Raw genomic sequence first — 23,714 nt, forward strand, 5'->3', positions numbered from 1 at the left:
GGAATTTCGGCTTCGATCTTTGAATCAAGATGGCAGCTAAAGGAGTTCCCACCCTGAGCCTTTTTTTTTTTTTCAGAGTTGTTTTTTATTTGAGCCAGTGATTCATTTCATAATGCCATCTCAGCTGTACTGACACAGGCCATGGGATGACAGGTCCTGCTGTGGGTGGGAATGAGCTGGGACCTGGGGAGGGGAGAGGCGAAAGGCAAGGCAGGAAGCTCTTTAGGCTGCATCACCGACGGCCAAAACTATGGCACAAGCAGAATGTGTACAGGCTTGAGGAAAGCCAGGGAAGTAAACAGCTTTTGCTTCACAGTGGCGGCTGGCTAGGATCATGGATGTGGTCTCTTGCAAGTTCAGCTGCAAGCAGTAGGTACTGACTGTACTCTGCAAAGGCACATGCATTTCTGCAGAGAAATCCCAAAACAACTTTCTCCCCACGTTGTAGAACTTCAGACATTGTCCCCTCAAATGCAACAGTAATAACACCATCATTGGCTTACTAACAGAGGAGTCTCCCTCCCTGATCACCTAAAAATTACATGTAATCCTATGACAGTAAGAAGAAAAGAAAAGTGCACTAATTATGTATGCTATTGGAGACGATGTATGATCAAGTGGGAGGAAGTAATGGAAAGAAATTACTTGAATGAAGAAAGATAAATACTGAGGTCTGAAAAACAAGTGGTACATGGAAACTATTTGGCATAGCCTGGGATGGATCATTCTGTTAAATTCTCTGAACTCTGTTTTTTATAAAGCTGAACCAGCAGCGCTGATGATCTTTAGAGAAAGCGTGGATCTCCCTAACAGCCTGGGACTCGTGTGGCCTCTGCAGACATTCAGCACAGAGGAAGGACTGAAGCTGTACCCCTGCTTGCCCCCGTTCCCTGCACTTGAGCTGGGAATGGGTAGAGCTCACAACTTGCTGCTTGTCAGAGCTGCTGGGTGACTGATGGGATCGACCTTTTACCAGCAAAGAACTGGGAAATTTTGTGTGATGCAATTCAGGGGTGGGCTTTGAAGTCATAACCTCTTCTAAACCCACCGCAAGGCTGAGGCTGTGTATCTTCAGCTGTGCTTCAAGTGCCAGAAGTCACGTTCCAGCCCTGAAAGACAAGATCCAATTCGAAAAAGGAGATTGACCATTTGAAAAGCTAGGCCCACCCCTTTATTTTACTAATATGACCAAGACATACTATTTTGATAGGATACAATATATAATTTCATAATAATGTATACAATAAAAATGCAACATATGCAAAACCATAATCCTTTCTTATACTTCAGTCCCATTAAATTCTCTGCACAATTATGTAACAACTTCGTGTGAACACCTGCGTCCATTATTTTCTCTTTTTGCACTTGTCAGGGCTATTAAAAGTGACAGACCGTGTTCTCTGACAATAATCACATTTACAGCAAATGCAACCATGTTCATCCAATTTTCACAGGGTTGTGCGCTGAACTATCCCCTTCATTGTCAGGCAAACAAACACAGCTCTTCGTTTCAGACCATTGGGAATTTGGAACCCAAGTAATGTACAGGTCGTTTGAATCAGCATTAAAATCTCTTCCCAGCCATCCTTCCATTCCAATGACTTTACTTTGAGGAAGGAAGGAAGGAAGGAAGGAAGGAAGGAAGGAAGGAAGGAAGGAAGGAAGGAAGGAAGGAAGGAAGGAAGGAAGGAAGGAAGGAAGGAAGGAAGGAAGGAAGGAAGGAAGGAAGGAAGGAAGGAAGGAAGGAAGGAAATAAATGAGCTTTCAGTAAGTAAAAAGATGCTAAACAGTGCACGCATGTGTGTATACACGTGTATAGATACATACATATATAAATATATTCATATATATATGTATAGCTATCTTGGAGTGCCAGTACAAGAAGATATTTACCCTTTCTAAGGGCCAAAGTGTTCAGAAATCCAGAGATACAGATTTCTAAAAATAGTAGGTAGTCTGATAAGAAGACCTTCAGATTCTCTTTTTTCCTAGAAAGCACAAGGTACATCTTAGAAGCTAAGTTTCGAGGTCATTGCCATCCCAGGAAAAATAAAAAGCTGTGTTTCAGAAGGCAGTTTCCTGCAGGTCACAAATCATCATCACAGAGCAGCTGTAAATGGAGCTACACAGATGTGCCTCAGTGGAAAATTTGGCCTGAATTGTCTAGCACAATAAACTCTAGGATATTTTATTCTGTAAAGAATAGCCAAAGAGTTGAGAAAAGGAGTCATAGTTTAAAAAAAGAATACTCCTTATTAATATCACATTTTGAAAAGTCTACTGTGATATGGTAAGTCCCAGGCTGTGTGTATATATTTTCAGGGATCAGAAAGTAGACATAAATTTACTAGTTGGAGTAGGACTCTTGTCCAAAATATTCAAAATTATGAACAGCCAGTGAGCTCCAGAACGAGTTAAAGGAGTTTGACCATGTAGCACTGGTCTGTGGAACTTAAAAATTGCCAGGACCTTACAAAGGTTGCTTATGGAAGTGTATTTTTACCTGAGTAAAAAGGACATAGGCATTCCTTGCTTTGCCTCTGGAGATACGGCTATCACTGAACACTCACAGTTTACATTTTATTTTAATTTCCCAGTATATATTTCTGAATAAAATGAAATGTTTTCCTTTATAAAAATAACTCGTTCAAGATGATTGTTTAGTTTGTGTAGTGCTAATGGTAATTTTCTGGCTATTTGGCTACTGCCCTCCTTTAGGGAAGCACCAGGGTGGTTCAGGTTAGAGATGGCAGGAAACCTGTGGAGAGGCGCCCTGTCCAGGGGAGAGCTGTGAAGCATTTCCATCTGCCAACATCATGCTGGGTCACTCGCAGTGATATTTTTGGGACTGCCCAGAGGCTGTGGGCTCTCCTCCTTGGAGCCCTTCAGCAGCCGCCTGGACGTGGTGCTGGGCACCCTGCTCTGGGTGTCCCTGCTTGGGCACGGGTGGCACCAGGTGGCTCCAGAGGGCCCTGCCAGCCTCAGCATCTCTGGGATCATTGATTCATGGCTCTCTCCTACATGAGCACAGTCTCTAAGTCTGTCTGATATCCTTATCAAGACCCTGGACCCTCCTACCTGGCAGATGGGTCCACATATGGATCTGCTAGCCCGACTCTAAGTGTGCCAGCGAGTTTTAGAGACGCAGGATTAAATTCACCAGACCTCCAGCTGCTGTCACTCAGAAAAAATCGCTAAGGGAAGGAATCCCTGCGCTTAAACCTCTCTGCTATCCCCAGCATTTCATCCACAGCCCCTAGAGGAACTGCTGCAAGCCCACAAGCCCCAGCCACCTCCTCACCCCCGCGGCTCCATCTCCCTGCTCTGCCCAGCGGCAATTTCAGCCCCTCCTCGCCCTGTCCCCCCCCCGCCCCAGCACCCAGCCCCAGCACCGCCCGCCCCCTTGGAGCTGGGAAGAGGCTCCAGCGCCATGGGCTGCTCCAGCAGCGCCCGCAGCCGGCCCCAAGAGCACCCCCCTGGCACCGGGGAGCCTCTGCGGGGTGAGCTGGGCTAGGGGACAAGGTGGGGGGCAATAGGGGCAAGGAGCATGGGGGTGTCGGTCTCTGGGGCACGGGATGCTCACCGTTTCCCACAGGTGCTGTGGAAAACCCGAGGGGCTCTTAAGAGCTCAAGAGCCCCTCAGGTTTTCTATAACACCTTAGAAAAATTCCATAATCCCTCACAAATCCCATGTTTGGGATCTCTCCCACCCCCCTTATAATAATAAGGGGGTTGGGGAGCTCTCACTGTAAGAACCCAAACGCTGCAGATAGCGATGCCGAGCTCTCCAAAAGGGTACGTCCTGGGGATGCACACAGGTTGTTTGCTTTTCATTTTGCTGCATTTCTTTCCCGTATTCTCGAGTTTATCCTTCTGTTGCTGTTATTCTGGCTGCAGCATCCAAGTTTTCCATGTGTATTTATTTTCTGTTTCTTGCCTCGCAATATTATGGTTTGTTGTGATTGCAGGGGTGCTAGCAGGTTGCATGGGGTGAGTGCTGTGTACGCCACTATAGAGACAGTATACAGGCAGCCTTGTGGAAAATATCATCAGAAATCTTTTCATATTGTACCTGCTGTCTTGTTCACCTGGTCAATGTACTGAATTCCTCTGCCTTTTTGTCCTCTAGCTGAAAGATATTAATGCGTTGTGCAGGAATGCTGAAAGGCTCAGGGAAATAACTGAAGTTATTTGTTCTGAGTACCTCAAGAATTCTGTCTAAAGTCTTATTCATGTTAGTATAATAATTTAAAGTCCTGAATACATAAGCCAATGTCATGATAATGTGTAATTAATTGTAATTACATCTGAAATACTTCAATTATTTGGACTCTTATTACCAGCCAGATATGTTAGTTGTTTTCTAATTTAATTTAGTGGGAGAAAAGAATTTGAAATAAACTTCTCTGAATGTGCCAGTGGAAAAAATGTATTTCATTTCATTCCATTGATGTATAACTCAGAAAAATTTGAGGCTCTTTCAAAAGGAAAGAAAGAAGGCAAAGGTAAAATATTGTACCTGCGGTTCACTTAAATTCAATGTGCTTTTTCACTGCTCCTCCAGCTGAAATTGTCTACAGCAGGGAAAATAAAAATTATAAATTATGAACAAAACAAAAACTATAGTTTATAAACAAAACAATAAGGCATCCTAAGAATGCTGACTGCCACACAATTTTCATTCCTGTTGCAGATGAAGGTATTGAACAGATTACCAGGGGGGTTCATTTTTTCCGTATTAGAGAATTCTTTGCATTTAATTGAGAGCAGAAGAATGCTTCAAGGCTTTCCAGCAGTGCAAGTCTCACATTGCATGGGAGTATTTTATAATACAATTTATAAAAAATGTCTTGATGAAGAGAGGACCAGCTGATGTTTCTAGGAGCTGCAGGAAATTCCCAGTAATTTTTTACTGTTTTTGTGGAGTTAAGTTTCTGTTACTGGTAGAAACAGCAAGTTTTCATGTCTCATTTATTTCTGCCTGTGGGTTTTCTATGCTCCCTGTCCACCTGTACTAAGCAAAATGAAGGCATGAGAAGTGTCTAAAGGGATAAAAAATAACATGTGAAAAGATCAAGCCTCTTGTCTGTTGGCATAGGTAGTCGCTGCTTAGGGTAGCCAACGTAAGACTCTTCGAGGTGTGTGGCTCTGACAAGATGCTGGGGACCCAGAAGCTATTGGGACTTGAACAGTGGATGGACACTTGTGCTCTCACTGATCCCTTTGGAAAATATGGGCCATAAGCCTAAAATCACCAGAACTCTGTGCACAGAAGGAGCCTTTCTTGTGAAACACTGCGAGCAGGCTCTTGCCAAGTTTAAGGTTTATTTACTGTTACTTTGACTAGCTATCTGTTTGCAGAAAGTGATTCCACATTGACTTTCATGTTAGGGAAAGTTGTACCTGGCAGATAAGGTGTGATAGAGATCTTGAGAAGGTAAACGGGGTAACACATTTGCTGTATCCTGTATCACAAGAGCTGTGTCATTTGATGAAATTACTCATAGCAGGCTTAAAAAGAGCAGCAATGTGCTTTGTGAAACCCTCTACCCACGGAGAGAGGACACTGACTTACGCAGCTCATCCTACCTCCTTTTCTTTGTGTTGTGTTATACATAACCGTACCTCTACATAGCCACAAATCCGAGGTGTGTAAATGGGCCTTTCATTGACTTTGTGTTCTTCTCGTGCCTTTAAGAGGTGTTGAAAACCCTGTCTACTCCTTTCTTTAAACCACAACCTCAAATTCTTAGAATTTTCACATTTTTTGTTTTTAAAACATTACCGGTTGGAAAAAATCACACAGAGGAGTTAAGCTGACAGGTTGAGCTATTGTGTGATCGTGCTGTAACACGCATAATCCCCATGCAATACTATAAGCAGACCATAACACAGCACATTGCAATACCCTAATAACATTTCCAACAAACGCATCGAGGACCTGGGGTTCTACCCTGTGGCTGTCAGCCTTGCTGACACCCAGCTGGCACACAGATTAATTACATTGCCAGTAATGAGGACTAAGACCACAAAAGCAGCTCAGTGCCTGCTCTCTTCTGACTGCTTCTGTAGGTGCTAAATGGTCAGAAAAGGGCATCTGAAGTCACCTGTCCCCGAGGGAGTGTGAGGCTCTGAATTTTGAGTGGAGGGAGATGGCTGGACCCAGCTGGAGCTGCAGTTGGCGACTTGCTCCTTGCCAGTGTCCTAACTGATTTGCTTGAATGCCTCCAAAAAAATGAGATGTATTACATTTTTCTTCACTGTGTTTGCCTGTGTATAAGAAAAATCATACAGTTCTGCTCAGCCTTTGATACTACAATAATGATTTTCCCAAAAAATGCAATTCATCCAGATCTTGCAATTATTACCTAAACAAATTTTGTGCATGACCTCCCAGTGTTTCCATCCTGACATTCCTTCTGACAAGGTCAAGTACAAGCTCGTGTCAAACTGAATTTAATCAGAAAGGGATTAAATCAGTCTGATAGGTAGGTATAGCTCAATTTGAGTCTTCAACTTTCATCCTTAAATGCCTGTCAGAGTAATTTCACCATGTCTTTGTTCATAAATTTTGTCTGCCAGAAAGGCTTTAAGTGAGTTGACGAGAGACGAAAGGAGCGGAAGTTTTCTTGAGGTGAGCCTTCCTGTCATCAAATGGTTTGTTGGACAGAGGAATATGAATAGTAACTTAATATTAAAAAACAAACAGAGCTGTCCTGCAGAAGCAGCAGCCCCAGTGAGCAAGTATTATCTGTAGGTGTGAGCTCTTTGACAGGTACTGCTTGTGTGGCCCAGTCCCCGCTGAGTCTAGGCCTTGTCTAACCTAAATGGCCACTCATCCATTATCTGTAACTCTCTTTCTTTTCCTTGCTGTGTCTAACAGCATCACCAGGTGAGAACACCCCAACCGCAGACGACTACGAGACCATAGCTGACCAAACCCAGCTGGGCCTGGCAGAGGCAGTGAGTCTTGTCTCTGAGGAGACCAACCCAGGCGAGTGCCTGCCAGGGGACAAAGATGAGGCTGTGAGCCCAGCTGAGGAGGAGAAGATCAGTTCGGTTCGGGACAGGGAGGAGCCGGAGGGCACAGAGCCGCTGCCTGTGGGGTCGGAGGAGAGCTCTGAGCTGCCGTCTGTGTGGCGAGAGGAGAGCACAGAGCCTTCACCACCACCAACGCTGGGAGAAGATGCTGGGTCACTGCCACCAGACCCGGCGGAGGACAGTGGGCTGGTAGAGGGCAGTGACAGCTCTGTAGTGGAAATCGTCAACAAAGTGCATGTTACCGAAGAGGACCATTACATTGAGGGTAATATTTGTGCTTTTGTAAATTCGGGAGACCAAATTCTGCCTCCAGAGACACATCAGGGGGTCCCTTTGAGTTTAGGGAGAGCCTCATGTGAGCTTCTGGAGTCAGAATTTGGCCCACAGAGTCTGTACGATGTAGAGCATAATAAGGTACGGGTGGGGAAGCCTCAGACTCGCAAGTCCAAGCTGTAATAAATTCAATCAGCATTTCCAGCCATTCTCTCTGCTATTTCATTTCACAACCTTTATGTTCTTAGCGGGTAAGATGCCCCACCATATCCCTCTTTCAATGTTGTGTTTCTGTGTAGCTCAGACACAATGCTTTGTATTTGCAGAGCCCAAAGGCTCTATTCCTTAGTTACCTGGGTTAACTCTAAAGCAACATCCCTGTGCACATGAAGTTGGGGGCTGGACGTCTATCTGTAGAGGAAAAAGCAGTTCTTAGATGCACCCTTGGCATATCCAGTCTGTCCTAAACAAGCTATTAAACAAGCAGAATAGAGACAGCATTGGAGGGACATGGGGCTGGGCTTTCCAAAGCCCCTTGGAGATGACCAGCTTGGGACAAAGGCTGCGTGCCTGAGGCAGAAGGGATCTCCACTGCACCAGGCAGCTGTCAGAGGGACCTTTAGCAGGAGCTATGCCCATTGCCAGAGATTGCAGGCTGTACTCTGCTTTGGGTTAATGCCCCCAGGACGTGTGTCTCTGTCTGTACATGCAGAAGGTGAACACCTCACAGGCGGAATCAACTTTCTCCTAAATGGTACAAGGCAGCTCACTGAGGAATTAGATACTTCCTTGGGGAGCAGTTCTTCAGGGAATAAGCAGGTGAAGCACATGAGAGGCATTTCTCTGCAAGGAAACGAGATAGCAGCAGCCTTCTTCACTCCACATTTGCCCTGAAGAAGTCCAAAATGCAGAAGGACTTCTCTATGGGATGCCCAGAAGCCATTGCATTCACTGCCTCTTAACCCCGTGGCTTTGCTGTGCACACATGAAATGGCTACATAAATCCAATTCCCAGTAGCTGAAGATGGGCATTGGCTTGTCCTCTCCCGTGTCTCTTTGTAAAAGAATTTTGAGCTTTTCTTCTAGATAAAATGGAGATCTATCACTTGGAATTAAGTCTTGTTTTAGACAAGCAGTAAATGATTTACCTGCAAAACACATGGTCCCACCTGGCTGAAAACTCCAGTGTCATTAATCACCATCTATAAGCTTTGTGGTGCAGCACTGGTGGCAGAACAGCATCCCCTGAATGATGTAGTGGGACCTCCTTTACATGAAAGCATGCTCACAACTGGACTGGGGATCAGTTATTGGGCTTTGTCCACTGAGCTTTCCATGCTGCTTGAAGGGTGAGCAAGCAATGTTTTGGGGAAAAGAATTTTCCTCTTATTTGTACCAAGGTAGAAGTAATATTCCAGTGTCTTAACTTGCATACATATTCTTCCTGTGAGGTATGTGATGAAGAAGGAAATTTTCTTTTTTTTTTATGCTGTGGTGCATAAGGACTTTTGTTTTCCTTTAGTAGCTGTGTGAGTAGATTAATTATGTAGTAGCTTCCCCGCTGCACAGTTTGAGCCAGAGTGGCACGTTACTGTTTTGTTCCAACTGCAAATAAAACTGCACACATGTTAAAAAAAAATCCATTACCTAGGAAAATTAATTTGAATAGTGATCATGCTTATGATGTATATTGAATAGAGCATCAAGGGCACTTTATGAAAGTGTCAGGAGGATTTCACAGGCATGAGGCATGTGTGTACCTGGATGATGGGAAACGATGGGGAGCATCCTGGTTGATCAGTTCAGCTGATACCTCCACACTGTGCCCCTCTAAAGGGCACTGGAGAGCTGAAGGAGCAAAATCAGGTGTGCAGGAAGGAGCTGGGGCCTGTGGTGCTTTTTCAGTGGATCCTAATTTGATCTCCATGGTTACTGTTCCCAGGTGAGACGGGAGAACAGGTGGAAACTGAGCTGCTCAGTGAGATAGTAAGTGGAGGGCCTGAAACAAAAGAAGAAGAAACAGGAGAAGCTGTGGATGGTGCAGCAGCAACAGAGATAGGTATGTTGACAGAGGAGGGAAGGACTGCACGGGTTATTGTTTAGGAGACAGAAAAGCTCTGCTGTCCTCAGTGGGGTACAGTTGCTGCTTTTTGCAGTTTAAGACAAGAAAGAGGGAGGGACATAAATATTTTTATTAATGTTAAGAGATATTTTTGCTAAAGACACTGCCACTCTTTCCATGGGTCATCTTATTATAATAAATGAGTCTTACCAGGGATATATTTTCCCTGTTTGGAAAGAATGCTAGATTGTAGCACGCAGTCTTGGAAAACAGAAACCAATGTTAAAATCATGACTCTGCTCATTATTATTTGCCAAGCTTGTTTTTATGGGTTAATGCCTTAACACCGCTGTGTGATTTCCATCCTGTGCCGGACGTTCATTTTAGATACCCTTATTCTCATTACCAGCTGAAATCAGCAGTGTAGCACTGGGGTGAAAGCACATTGCACAGTAAACGCAGTCACATGGTGGGAAGGAAAAAACACCAGGCAAATAAATTGCCTTCAGAGAATTATAACACCAGTTAAGAGAAGAAGGTGAGGGAACCGGACTAAGCCTCCATCAGACTTTGAAATTACATTCACATTTTCATCATCACAGTATTTCTGCAAAAGTTATTTCTCCTTCCTCAATATTCACTGAGGACCCTACACTCAGAAGTGTTGCTGGGCAGGTCCAGAAATGTGCATTTGAAAGCGCTTTGCAGGCCAACTTCTGTGGCTGGTGGAGAAAGACACATTTGCACCAACTGTAGCAACCCAGCATGTTCCACTTGCCACGGGATTCAGGAAAACATTTTTCAGCATGAACATCGCAGCCTAGAAGATCAGTAGGTTGCTGGCCAAACAGTTTGGCCCAAGCATACATGCCTTCATAACCTTCTGATTATTCAAGTAGAATTAGATACGTAGTGACTAAAAAATGCACTCACCTCCTTGTTATTTCTCATCCATTTAAAAGTTTATCACTTGTATATTTTTACTTTTTTTAAGCTGGACTGTATAAAAAAGCTATTTTTGGCTGTCAGCAGCTATATTCTTGCAGGGTCTTCAATTTTATGCCATATAGCTTTGTCTGTGAAGTCTGGAAAAGTTTATTCACTTGAATGGTTTTTCGTATCTTACCCCTAAACTTTTGCAAAGGGTCAGAATTCTCTTTCTGTGCTGTGAGTTCAGCAAAGCACTTATTTGCTTCCAGAAAACCTCAGAAAAACAAACAAACAAAAAAACACCAACAAAACAACAACACAAACAAACAAAAACAAAACAAAACAACAAAACAGAACCTGCTTCTGAAGAGTAAGAGATTTCATCATGCGATGATTATAGCTTTGATGAAATACTCCCTTTCTGCATTTACCTGCCCTGACAACATTCTCCCCAACAATATTTCTAGAGAAGCAGAAAGAGCAGCCCTGCTCCTGTCTCTGTAACACATTTCAGAAGATAGGAGCACATGAGTGCATACAGCTCAGTGAACAGCTGTGAGCGAGCAAAGCAAACACTGTTAAGAATGGAACAGCGAGCCTTTAAATTTGGGATGCTGTTGTGTAAAGGAGCAATTCTTCCATCTTGAAAGGATATTGAAGAACTAAAACAAGGTTCTGGGCAGGGAAGCAAGATTGCTGAAGGGAATGGAAAAAATTCTTGCTCTAAGAGAGATCAAAAGCATTTGAAGTCTTGCCTCTGAGAGGAGATAACTGAAAGGATATGAGTTGATCACAGCACAAAATAAACAGTGCTCTAAAACTAACCAAGGCTCCTCTCTGAACAAAGGAATGCTTAGTGACTCTATGTGAGCGTTGAGTTCAAAACCACTAAAAGAATTTGCAATATTCATACAAATTGTCAGCCTCTGTGTTGCAGCTGGACCCTTCTTTCCTATCACCTGCATTTCCCTGCAAAACTCCACCTCCCCTGTGTTCCCTCCCCAGCCTTGTGGCAGTACCACCATCCATTACAAGAACCCCAAGTCCCATGTTCCCATCCTATCCTTGCAGGGTCTTTGTAAGTTTTTCTTACAAAAAGAAAAGAACAAGAACAAGTTTTTCTTGTTCTTATGTTTAAATCTCTTGTTTGAATTTGTGCCCATTGCCTCTTGTTCTTATGAGACTACTTTTAAGTTTGATGTCTGTGAGAGCTCTGCTTCTGTGTCAAGCGTGACCAAAGCTATCCAGTGATTTCAAACATTGTTAAGAGAACAGGCAGCAGGGTGGGAAGGAACATAAAATCATCCCAGCATAACTGGATTTCACATAACGATGTTAATGCCTAAAAGAGGAAGACTGTAGGAATGGGATGGGGGAAGAGGAAGCAGCCAGCAGCTGCTTGTGGCTGTTTCAAGTCCACACAGAACATCCTTACAGATTTTGGAGAAGAGCAACTAGCCCCTTCATGCTGTGGTACTTCCAGGGAACTTGCATACGGAATTTCTGTAGGATATATTGAATATCAAGACCTATTCTAAAGTAATTATTACATTATTTTTTTTCCCATGTGTTTCAGAAACAGCTAATAACAAGGAATAGAAGCTATGTCTGTATGAACATCCTCTTCGTGGGCCGGCTCTTCTGTCCACATGGACATTTTTAAATTTTATTAAGTTGGGAAAATAGAGCTTTTGTAGAACACAAACATGAATAAGAGACATCAGAAAAAGTATTATATAATATATATATTTTTGAAGTCAAGCTGCCAAGACTTCAAGTATTTGGAATACCTGAACCCTCACCTCCCTGCCACAGAGTGCCTTCTGTACACTGCTGGCACAGTGGAATAATTTTCTGACAGGAGTATAATAATTCAGTTTTCAATTAAGAATATGTCCAGGTTCACATAACCAACTTTAATTCTTTGAAGCCTTCAACCAGCATTATATAGGGTAAAGAATATAGCGTAGCATTTTATTTTATTTAATAGTAGTGTAAGTAGATAGAAATGGAAGTCCTGCTCCAGAGAACTCTTCCACACGCAGGCAATTTCTCTGAGTGCCTGAACTACCAGTTTATGGAGCTGCTGAAGTGTACAGCACACAGAGGACTGGAAACCCCAGCTCGCCCATTTACTAAATGCAGAGTCTAGTTTTTTCACAAAATGGAAGATACACAGGGTGCAACGTCCAGGAAGCAAGTAGGTATCTTTTGCTAACTCTCCATTTTTAAACACATCTATTGAAAGGGTGGTAGTACAATATATGTCATAACTTCTGCATAACTGGAAGAAAAGGGGCATTTTAAACTAGGAGTAGGATGTTTTAGTCTTTTAAATTCTGGCACACTTAAAATATAAATTCACAGCAGTTAAAACACATGGTGATTAATAAGCCATCTTTAGCCACGTAGCTCCTAATATACGCTTGTGGCTTCTAAAATAGATTTCTGACTAAAACATATAGAAGCCTGTTCCTAAGGGAGAATTCATCCATTAAATTTCCCTGTAGAGCTGTCCTCCAGAAGAAACACGCATTCAGGGACTGTGTTATTTTCCAAAATGCAAAGCAATCATTTTGGAGCTGAAGCAGAATGACAAATCCTTCAGACTTCCTGTGGAGTAGATGAATATAACCGATGTCATGGATCTGACAGAGAGTAGAAATTTGCTCTGACAGCGAATGTTGCAAAGGGAGTATATGTCTTTATTGGAGACTGTGTTTACAGGATTCTCTGGCATATGAAAGTAGACTGTGGAGAAAAGGTCAAGTATCTAAAAGGGGCAAGCACGTGTTACTATTTTTATTAGCTTTATTGTACAGAAGGACTGCAGAAAATATTTTATAACCAGCAGCAAATTACAAAAATCAATTTTAAGATAAGTGTTATGCTGCACATGCACATCTGACTCTGGATGACTTTGGTTTGTATTAAATAATATTCATTGATAACCCTGGCCTACCAGCTTTTTACTGAAATGATATTTCTTTGCTACATCACTGCATCTAAGGTTTTCTGATTATCAGCAATCTTTTCAATCTACAGCTATCTTGTCAACTTCACTTAAGGTTGCCTTTCTGCAGGCAGCAGCATAAACTTCTAAAACCAAAACGCATACTGTCTTTTAAAAGGATTATTTTATTATGGTAGGTGGATGCTGTGATTTTTTTTTATTTTTACTAGTCTTCTGTAATAAGAAAGTCAAAACAAGCAGCTGATTCTATTAAAAATCTGTTGACATTAAAGTGGAAATTAAAAATTCTAACAGAGGTAGTCAAACCTTTTGTCCACGTCAGAATCACTCTTGCTGCTGCTGCTGCTACAATGAAGATGGGTGACAATATACAACCTTACCTCATTGTTCAACTTTTTCAAGTCATTAAAAGCAATGCTAATTGGAAACGAGGCGTGTGAGCCAGTTATAACTCAGGTCAGCCCTTCTCTATCATCTTCAGTCCTTGCATATTTTGTGATTACAATAAACAAAAGCTATTTTACCTTTTCCTTCCCAAAAAGTGCAATATGCTTGATATTGTGTTAAACATGAAATGTTAATTGGATAAATTACCACAAAGTCCACCAGAATTGGATAAATTACCACCTGGATGCTAAGCTTAAACTGAACCTCTCTGCCTTGAGAAATAGGACAATCGCTGTCCCACTGTGGCCTAGTATTTACAGTCTGTGAGCTACCAAAGCACATACCATGCATAAAGAGACAAAATACAGGCAGTTATTTGCTTCCACAAACCTGTGGATATCACGAAGATCACCAAGGGCAGAAATTGGTCTGTGGATCAAAGAGCTTTCTCATTTAAAGGCTGAGAAGAGGATGTGCTCTGATGTCTCTCCTTACAAGATATACCTCCAGAGCTAGGACAAGGTACCTTATTTAAAATAAAATTAAAAAAATAAAATAAAATAAAAACCCATTTCCAGAAGCGTCCATCAAAATCTAGACTATCTTCAGTCCTTACCTTCATCCAAGCTAGTAGTTATCCCATACTGCAGAGTGCTGGGCAGGACCCCTGAAGTAGGAAATTTCCAAGCTAACAAGAAAGTTCTGGTAAGAATTTTGTCTGAATTACCAAAAAACATAGCCCTAGAGAAGGTTAATTTGGGACCCCAGTGGCTCTGTGCAGACAAACACACATAGTGTTAGGATCCCAGAAGATACTCAGTAGTCTGCCTTGCTACAGCTGGCTCTTTCACTTAATGCATAACTTCCCTCAGATAAAAACTGCAGCAAGAGTTTTAAATTAAGAACAAAACACAAAACAAAACACAACTTTAAATTAGTCTCTGGTTTAACAGAGAACAGTTTTATTAAAATTATGTACTGAACTTTATTTTTGTGTTGCTTAATCCATAGACAACATAATCACTAGAAAAAAAAAATCCCAAAGTACCTGGTAGAATATGCAAAATTAAGAATTGCTTTGCTTTTATGAAACCAGAATGGAACCAGAGATTTTTTTTTTTTTTTTTTAATTATTTTTCCTCTCTAAAGTTACATGTGATTGAAACAAACTTTAAATGGTGAAATTACTGTCACAGGCTGAATGGCAACTTCCTATTTTTCATGCTAGCAGCGCAGTCCAGAAAACAAAAAAAGCCACCTTTGTTTAACTTAGTTCCACTTTAAACAAGATTTCTTAAGTATTTTATACTTTGCTGAACAGGAGATATCCACAATACTTGCTTTTCATATTAGAGAATTATGGGGCTTTGCCTTTTTATTTAAAAATAGAATCAAGAAATATAATTCTACTTAAAAAATTAAAAAAGTTTTAAACATGTCTGTGGAAAGTTGATTTTATGTTAAGAACTGTTGTTACAGTTTTAAATAAAAGTTTACCTGTTATTCAAGATTTTGTGTACCTGAAGGATACATATTTAGGTCTGAGACATTCAAGAAGCCATGCAACTGGAGTTCAGCTAAAAGCTAAATGATCTTATAGCTAAAAGTGAATTTTAATTCCTGTCTGTTTGCAGAATTTTCCTTACTTACTGATACAACCATTTTTAATGGAAATGGTATATTGACTCTTACTAGTTCCATCCAGCATGCATTTTTTTTGGGGTGCTTCACTTATATTTCACTCTCAGTGTATACCTTACTGGAGACAGCAATGGTATATTCACATCCCTTTGTACCAGTCAGCAGGAGGAAAAATAAAAAAAGAGTAACAATTAACTAACTAACTACATACATACTGCCATCTAGTGTTAGGTTTAAGATTGGCAGAGAGGCAACACAGCACAAGTAAAGGAGGCAGGCATCATAGTAAAGAATGTTGTGAGAGGTAATAAGGGATAACTCTTGCTATTACTTAAGACTAAACTTAGATCACATTCAACACTATTGCAATCTGCTTGGGGAAATAATTCTGCAACAAAAAAAGTAAAAGTACTGATATGTGAGTAAAGTTGTAACAAACAAACAAACACAAATTGTGAATCTGTTTAAATAATTTAACTACATTTAATAACATTATTCTTAACTGACAAAATGAAGTAATATTTTCTGTTTCTTAGAAAATCATGTCAGAAAGCAGCTGGTAGTAACATGAAAACATCTGTTACTGTTTATGCTTCAGTGGGATTGCTTCTTAAGTTAGAGATGTAGAATATAAAAGATACCAGTAGTATAGCCAAGGAGAGAGAGAAAGAGCAGAACCATGACTAATAGCCTTTATTTGTAGAAAGTTTGTATGTAGAAGAGCCAGATGCTTTTCTATGGTTATTGCTTGATAATTCAGATAGCAAACAATGTATATTCATTTACCCTGAATAAACCAATATTGTGTTTAGATACATGGCTGCGGGGGAAGACAGGGAATCATCTGTACAATGAGGTAGCTGACTTTTCAAAGTAGTTCTGTAAAAACATGGTATCCATTCCTACTGGCTTAGATAGAAAATGAATGCAGAGGGATAGAGTAACTTACTATCACCACCAGTATTGCTTAAACACCCCACCAAGCAGATGCTTCTGTTCTTGATGGCAGAGAGAAAAATGCCAAGAACTGTAATGCCATGGTAGCAGAAAACTTTCTGCCTTGAAGGATTATTTTTCATCCTTTGCTATTAGGTAATAGGTAATTCAAACCAAAAGAATAGGTTTATAATTTCTTATTGAAGAAGCAAAATGAGGACTTCCTTTGTAATAGAGCATAAAAGCATTATCAGGAAAACAAAAAAGTTTGTTCCTAGAAAAGACAAGCACATTTTTAAAGATATAATTATCATTTATTGTCATTAAACAGGATATTTTCCCTCATACAATTGGAATGTCTTCTTTTTTCCCCTCACCATAACAAACATAGTAAAAGTTGAATTAGTATGAGAAAGACTATGAAAAAGGTTGCAGGAATGGATTAATTTGCAGGTGATTTACAACTATGAGGACATTCATTTCAGAAAGAAGAAAATGATGCTTCTCTGAAGTAATATTCACCCTCCTAAGAAATCACTTCTTTATGAACAAAATGTGAGCAAGTTCCAACACTAATCTGTTCTGTAAAGAAAGCATTTAAGATAGTTTAGAAGTTAATACAACAGAATTCTCCAAAACACAGAAGTGAAAATGTATACTAATTCAAGTATTCTACTATTTTTCATTTCTGACCTTTTTCTTATTTAAAACAATTACTAAAAACCTACTGTTACAAGTCATTAATTTTCCATGTCCAGATCACCCAGTGTAACTGTCATACATCCACCTAAAATGAGTACTTTAGTATCTGAATACCTTCTCACCATCACAACATAAGGCCCCTGCTCTACGACCAGGCTCAATGGATTTTAGTAGTGCTTCCATGTGTTTCTGGGTAAGCTTGTATTTTATACAAGCTTGTATTTTATAGACCGCAAGGCCACGATCTGGAAGAAAGCACCTGTCCTAGGTGTAGGGTACCCAGCCTTTCCTTATAGGGAGGCTGAAACATCCTGGATGGGTCCTTGGATGGCAATCGCTTCAATCTCAACTCGGGCACCCTGTGAGATAGCAATAAAGAAACATATTAGGAATTTAAAGTATCTATTTTACGAAGCAATTGGATATATAACATGACCTGATAAGAACAAAGAGCGACATTTTAAGGGGAATATATTTCTGACAGTGGTATTACTGATTTAGCAATGTTAACATTGAAAATTCACTTTACTCTTCCTTACATACCAGAAACCCTTACTTCTACAGTTGTAGCCATCTTCCATTACAGAGCAAGGTATCTCATTTCAGAACTCTTGTATGGGGGAATAAGACCAGCATACTTAAAAGAAAATACTATTTTATTCAATAAAATAATCATAATTGAAGCTATTACAGAAGAAAAGTTGCCATAATGTTTCAGAAGCAAGTACTTAAAGTGACACTTACTTTTGGCAAAGCAGCAACTTGATAGGCTGCTCTGGCTGGGAAATTGGACTTGAAAACTGTAATTGAAACAAAACCATCCACTAATCATTTAACTTTGCTTGATAAACCGCATGGTTCTAAGTCATCTGTATAAAATGCAGTCACTAGAATGGTTTCAGGTTCAATTAGACAAGACAGATAAGCTTCTGTCCCAGCTTTCTTCTCCATCCACATCCTCTTTTTTTTTTAAATTATATCACTGACTGTTCCAGTATCTCAACAAGCTACTGTTCATCACCAAGAAGGCAGCTTCAATTGTGATCTAGTGGACAGGGATAACTTGCACTCTGCTGACACTGCATGGGTTTGACACCAACTTGGCTGAAACAGCAATATTGAACCAGAATGGTGATCAGCCAGTGCAAAGACTGGAGAGTGGGAGAGGGCTCTTTCACAGATAGAGCAAGAAGGAGAAACAGTGGCAGGAGTCATGAGAAAAGATCCCAGATTTGTGTAGAATTACCAGGGGTAAACCTTGCTCATATCAAAGGAAGGCAGACAAAATAGGCCCTGACTTAGTCCTCCATTCCTAATTAGGCCCGGAGCTCAAGCATACTAAAATAACAGGAAGAAAAGGCTATCAGTCAAGATATGAGCTGAATTTGCATAATTAAATATAAGTTTTTCTAGTGAGAGTTAACGCTAGGCTCAGAAATGGCACTTCCATGCTCCTGCACTAACAAAGTTAATAACTCACATCAAAGAACAGCAACAACAGCTTTCCTGAACAACAGGTAGGAGGTCTGTTTGGCAACAAGTAGCTAAGTATCCAGCTGGTCTGTTTTTTCTCCACTTAAACACACACAATTCCATCTTGAAATGCAGAAGACTGTACCGATAGCTCATGAATAAGAGACTTTATTCAGGACCAGATGTTACTATCTAATTAAAACCCAAACCTACATAAATAAGGAACTTATGTGCAGAGCCTCCCAAATTCTTCTGCACAACATGGCTCACAAATCACCTACTTCAGCTTACATTCAGTTTGTTTAACCCAGCACTATTCTTGTATTCTGAAGTGCAGAAGGGTGACTCATCCTCATAAGCGAGCTTTGTCCCATAACAATAACACAGAAATTATTAAAAGATAGAGATTTAAATAAATAAAAATATACAACCTGAAATTAAGCATTTTAAGGCTGCCTACAACAGAATTATATTAGGAAAAACAGACCGTCTATCAAAGCAAAAAGAAGTAGAAGATTAACTTGTAGGGTTGATTTTCATATGAAAAGTTAGTGGGATGGTAGGACATGAGTCCATATGAAATTCAGCTGTACTTGTTTGGGTGTTTGCAAGTAAATTGCTTTGATTTAATGTTGTATTTCTCATGAAATCCCTAATAACGTGGAACTAAATCACCTGAGTCATTAAAACACTGCTTACAGCAAGTGTAATTAGTTCTACAAGCCATAATGGTAAAACAAACAAAAAAACCACTTACATTGTTTGTAAATATCGTTAATATCATTGAAGTCCTTCATGTCTGCCATCAAAACCGTAGTCTTCACAACTAGAAATTACATAACTGCAGTTATTTTGTGAGTTTCTTGCTTTTATTCCATGAATGTATCTCAAATATTATAAACATCTTGAAAAGTTTTCCAAACAGACATTGACCAGTAGAGCTACCACCTACAGAAATACCTAAAAAAAGTATCTTAATAACTAGTACATTAAACTATAAGGAATTATATATTCCTGGCCTGCTTTGAAAGTGACTGTTTTAAATTCCATTATGAAGCCCAATTCTAAAAGGCACCTAACTGATGAAGCAGGTTGATTTAAGAAAGCTATTGTAAGCCAACTGTTGGCAAAAAAAATATATATAATATCTGCTGCCAAAAAGAGTCCATAAAATGACTGAAGATACAGTCTATGCTAGAATTTTTTACCCATGACTGCCTAAACCAATATTAATCCTGATTTGGCTCCACTATCAGATTCCGCTTCAAAAGACCAGGTAATGAAAGTGCCTAGAACATGAACACAACAGACATAAACCTGCTTTTACCAGAAGTAAGGTCTAGGACATTTAAAATGCCTGTAGTCAATTGCAGCTCTATCTACACCTGAGCTTCTTCAGTTAGAATCAAAAAAAGTTAGTATTATGGTCAGAAACTCTGGGGAAAAGTTAGTGTCCCATTGATACCCATCACATAAAGACTTGCACGTTGATTTTTTCCCTTTATAGCTATTTATAACAACTGTATATTTAGCAAAAAGGTTTATTTTATTTTAGAGGTCACTTTTTTTTAATTGATGTGAAAATAATGACTTGTTTGCCATCCTCATAACAGAACCTACCATTGCCATAGTCACAGCCTGCAGCTTTCAGGATTTCTCCCATATTCTTTAGAGCCTAATGAGAAATCAGATAAAAATATTTAAATATCAGCAAGGTTGTATTTAGGTAAGTATGTAAACATGAGTTGTAATCTAGCTACAGATCCACGTTGTAGTTCACCCAGCAAGCCTTCAACAGTCATCAGTGAGTAAAAAAAAAAAACAAACAGAAATAGATTAAAAAGTAAATTAATGAAAGGGAACATCTAATAAACCCCCATCCATTCATTACATGCAAATGCAGGATGCAGCTCAATCTCATCCTAACTACTCACACAGCTTCTTTGCTGCTGGGGGAACAAATCTTCCCCCCACTCAAGCCACTGGGGTCAAACCTTTGTTCAAAACATTGATTCTTTCCTACTTGAAATAGATTCCTCCCTTGACCTCCAAGGTTGTTTGGATGGAAAATGACAGGGATGGGATGAAATTGCTTCTTATTTTACCTCACCTTGGAGGATGTGCAATGTGCTCTTTAGGATTCTACAATTTCTCATCAGTCTACATTTAAAAAAGCACAAGCCATTAAAAGGTTATTGCCAGAACACATCTTACCTGCTTAGCTTCTTCCTTTGCACCTCCGGAGACAAGCTGCCCACTGGAAGGCTCTATACCAATCTGTCCTGCAATGTACATGGTCCGGTCTACAAGCACTGCTTGGCTGAAAACAGAAGAGACATTTACTGTTGAAAACTTCCCCACCAAAAACATTTAACTATTCAAAAGCATTCCCTTGTAAGCACATTTCACATTTTCTTCAGTCATTTGTAAGATCTTGGAAATATAGGTTATCAGAGAACCATCTAGGTTGGAAAAGATCTTCAAAAATAGCAAGTCTGACCTGCTGAGTTCCATCACTAAACCACACTGCTTGGTGCCACGGGTTACGCGTGCACAAGTTTAGACATAAGCTGTGTGTACAATCTGTAAGAGTTTGGTTCAGCTGGGACTGAACCACCCATGAAAGACAGCATAGCTCTGTCTTTGAGCTAACAAACCCTGGTTCTCAGGAAGGGATAAGTGCAGCAACACAACACTAACACAGCACTGCAGATAAATGGTGGGAGGCAGAGTATCTCTATCCCAAGAGCAATCCCTCTCCTTTGCACCACATAACCTGAGTGACCCATTGGCTGGGTTAGCTCAGAAGACTGCAGAATTCGAGCTATTTGCTAACCATTTCTATGTAAACATCAGGTATGAAGTCGAGTTAGCAATTATTAACATCTTTAATTACCACAAAATTAAGAGATTAAAACAAAGACTTAAACCATCAATTACACAAGAGACATAGTTTACATCCCTCCAGCTGATAGCTAAAAATATTTCATAAAGAAATTAAAGAAAGGGTCTTCTCAAAATGTTTATGGTGTGTCAACACCATTTTTCTTATCTCTACCCATTCCACAAGAAAATTTATTGTTCTAACAGCTGAACAAGCCCCTGAAGTTACACAAACCGGAGATAGGCACCTCCCTGAACTACCTAAATTAGCAGCTTAGCTTCCCTTTTATGTCAGTGGAGAAAGAAAGCCATTCTTTCAGTTTTTACTACATCTCTTCATTGCTCAATCCATTGACTTTACATGGGCCTAACCTAATTTAGGGACTCAGTAAAATGATTACGGTTAAGCAATCTGAACAATGCCATCACTCCCATCTTCCCTGTCCAGGTAAAAACGCCTGTCCCACATTCCCCTACAATTCCATTATGGAAAAAAAGCCAGTAATTTATCCGATGGAGTAACATATCTTACATGGTGATTATTCTCTGCCATCAGCAACTACCTAAACTGGGATAAGACAAAATTATACCATTTAAAGAGAAACTAGCAAAAGAAATAGTTTTCTAGCTGATGCAGCCTAGATAGGAAATGCGTGCATGAGCACAACACAGATTCTTCTTTAACTGTTTTCTTTCTCAGCATATCGTACTTTGTTTGAGGAACAGGCCCTCAGACCACAAGCTCGTGCTTCTGTTTCCTGTGTGGAGAACCACACAACAAGGAGATATTAGCTCTCTGATAAAAAATTGAGATTGTCTTAACCTGCTTATTATAAAGCAAATGACACCAAAAAACATTTATCCTAACTGACCTTTGGACAATCCCAAATCATGAATAACTGGGGAGAGCAAAAAAAAAAAAAAAAAAAAAGAAAAAAAAAAAGAAAAAGCATACTGAAGCCTTCCAATACCACTGCCAGACCAGCAGCATCCTTACAGATTCCTCTGCTCCTTGACTTTCTTTTCCCTTGTACGCTTCGCAGTGGAACCCCCTATTCACTGACACCAGTAACAATTCACAAAAAAAAAGTCAGGTTGTCTTTACCCAAAGGGCTGTAGATTAATATAAGAATAACATCTCTGCTGCTCAATAAAGGAAATACAAAATATGGTAAAAGTAGCACCCTGGAAGGCTGCAGCAGAACCAGGAACGCAGCCCATAGACCCCAAACCTTCCCTCTACATTAAGCCCTCCTTCCCCTGTTCCCATGCTCAGAGCAGAAACACAGCAGGTTTTTTTCTTGTGCAATTTTTGCTCGCTGGACTTTGAAAAGCTGACTGGAACTCGATTAACTAAGTTAGTGATAAACTTATTGATGTTAGACCCACCATACCAGTAGCAGACTGCATAGTAAGAAGCATTTCAGCAAGAACTACCAAGAAGCACAAAACACAGGAGTGCAGTTAATCCACAGCAGAAGTTGAGGGCTATGTTAAAGGCTAAGCCAGTGGGTGTGTGTGCAGCTGAGGAGCTGTAGCTTTCCCTGTCCCAGGTGCCCTGCAGAAGCGATGCCGAGCCCCTGGCTGCCATCCACCAGAAGTTAACCTTTAGGTCGTGGGGCTCTCTCTGCCTCTACCCTTGGTACTTTTCCATCTTTACAATTCCTATCGGGAACATCCAGCTTGAGGTTCAGAGCGTTCATTTTCACAGGACCGGAGACAGATAATGCTTTTGGAGGCATCAGGATGCTACAAGTAGTTTTAAAACCTAAGGAGCCTGTGTTTAAATGGGAAACCAAGCCTAACATGCCCAGAATGCATGACTAGGAACCCTTAGAAAACACCGGTAAAACCCACTCAGTACCTTAGACATAAGTCTACAGGAATAAATTTTCTGATCTAAATAGCAAAGACAAGCCTTTTGGGGGATTATTTTTAAGATCTATGAACTTTGCTCCCCCGGTGCCTCCCAGGCGGACATTTTAGGGAGCCCCGCGGGCGGGCTGAAGCTCCCGGTGCCATTCCAGACCCACTCTCCTCAGGGGTTCCGGGACCCCACCGGCCCCACCACCCCCAGGGACAGGTCCACCCACCCCAAAACCACCCCGTAACCCCCTTATAACCCCCCAAAACCACCCCATAACCTCTCAACCTCCCCACAAGCACCCCAAAAACCACCCCACAGCCTCCCACGGGGCAAAGCCCGCTACCCCCAGCCAGGGCACACCTGTAGGGACCCATCGCAGCGGGAGCCTTGGCAGTACTGATTATTTTCTTCACCAGACTCGCCATGGCTGCCCCTACCCCGTCCCTCTCCTCCGCCACCCGCCACCTCCTGTCTCCCCCCCCTCGCCTTTTACCCTCCCCTTCTCTCTTCTCCCCCCTCCCCTCCCCGCAGCCCGCCCCGCGCCG

The 23,714-nt window shown here is 40.9% G+C and overlaps 2 protein-coding genes across 3 annotated transcripts; one reads left to right on the forward strand and one right to left on the reverse strand.

Annotated features, from left to right (window-relative positions):
* The first annotated feature begins 3,379 nt into the window (after positions 1–3,379).
* Positions 3,380–13,257, forward strand: ERICH5 (glutamate rich 5). Of its 2 annotated transcripts, XM_084510458.1 has the most exons (4): positions 3,380–3,500; positions 6,884–7,306; positions 9,257–9,373; positions 11,883–13,257. In XM_084510458.1, exons 1-4 carry the CDS (start codon positions 3,431–3,433, stop codon positions 11,903–11,905), a joined length of 633 nt encoding a protein of 210 aa, XP_084366584.1. In that variant the 5' UTR covers positions 3,380–3,430; the 3' UTR covers positions 11,906–13,257. The 2 variants fall into 2 exon arrangements, with proteins under 2 accessions (XP_084366584.1, XP_084366583.1); XM_084510457.1 differs by lacking the exons at positions 9,257–9,373; positions 11,883–13,257 and having other exon boundaries at positions 6,884–7,522.
* Positions 13,258–16,536: 3,279 nt separating this feature from the next.
* On the reverse strand, positions 16,537–23,654 carry RIDA (reactive intermediate imine deaminase A). The gene is made up of 6 exons (XM_084510466.1): positions 23,530–23,654; positions 20,634–20,739; positions 20,040–20,094; positions 19,177–19,245; positions 17,691–17,746; positions 16,537–17,305 (listed from the first exon to the last, which is right to left on the reverse strand). Exons 1-6 carry the CDS (start codon positions 23,592–23,594, stop codon positions 17,237–17,239), a joined length of 420 nt encoding a protein of 139 aa, XP_084366592.1. The 5' UTR covers positions 23,595–23,654; the 3' UTR covers positions 16,537–17,236.
* Between the last annotated feature and the right edge of the window lie 60 nt (positions 23,655–23,714).

Source organism: Aythya ferina (assembly GCF_964211825.1).
Source record: "Aythya ferina genome assembly, chromosome: 2".
NCBI classification, from domain to species: domain Eukaryota; kingdom Metazoa; phylum Chordata; class Aves; order Anseriformes; family Anatidae; genus Aythya; species Aythya ferina.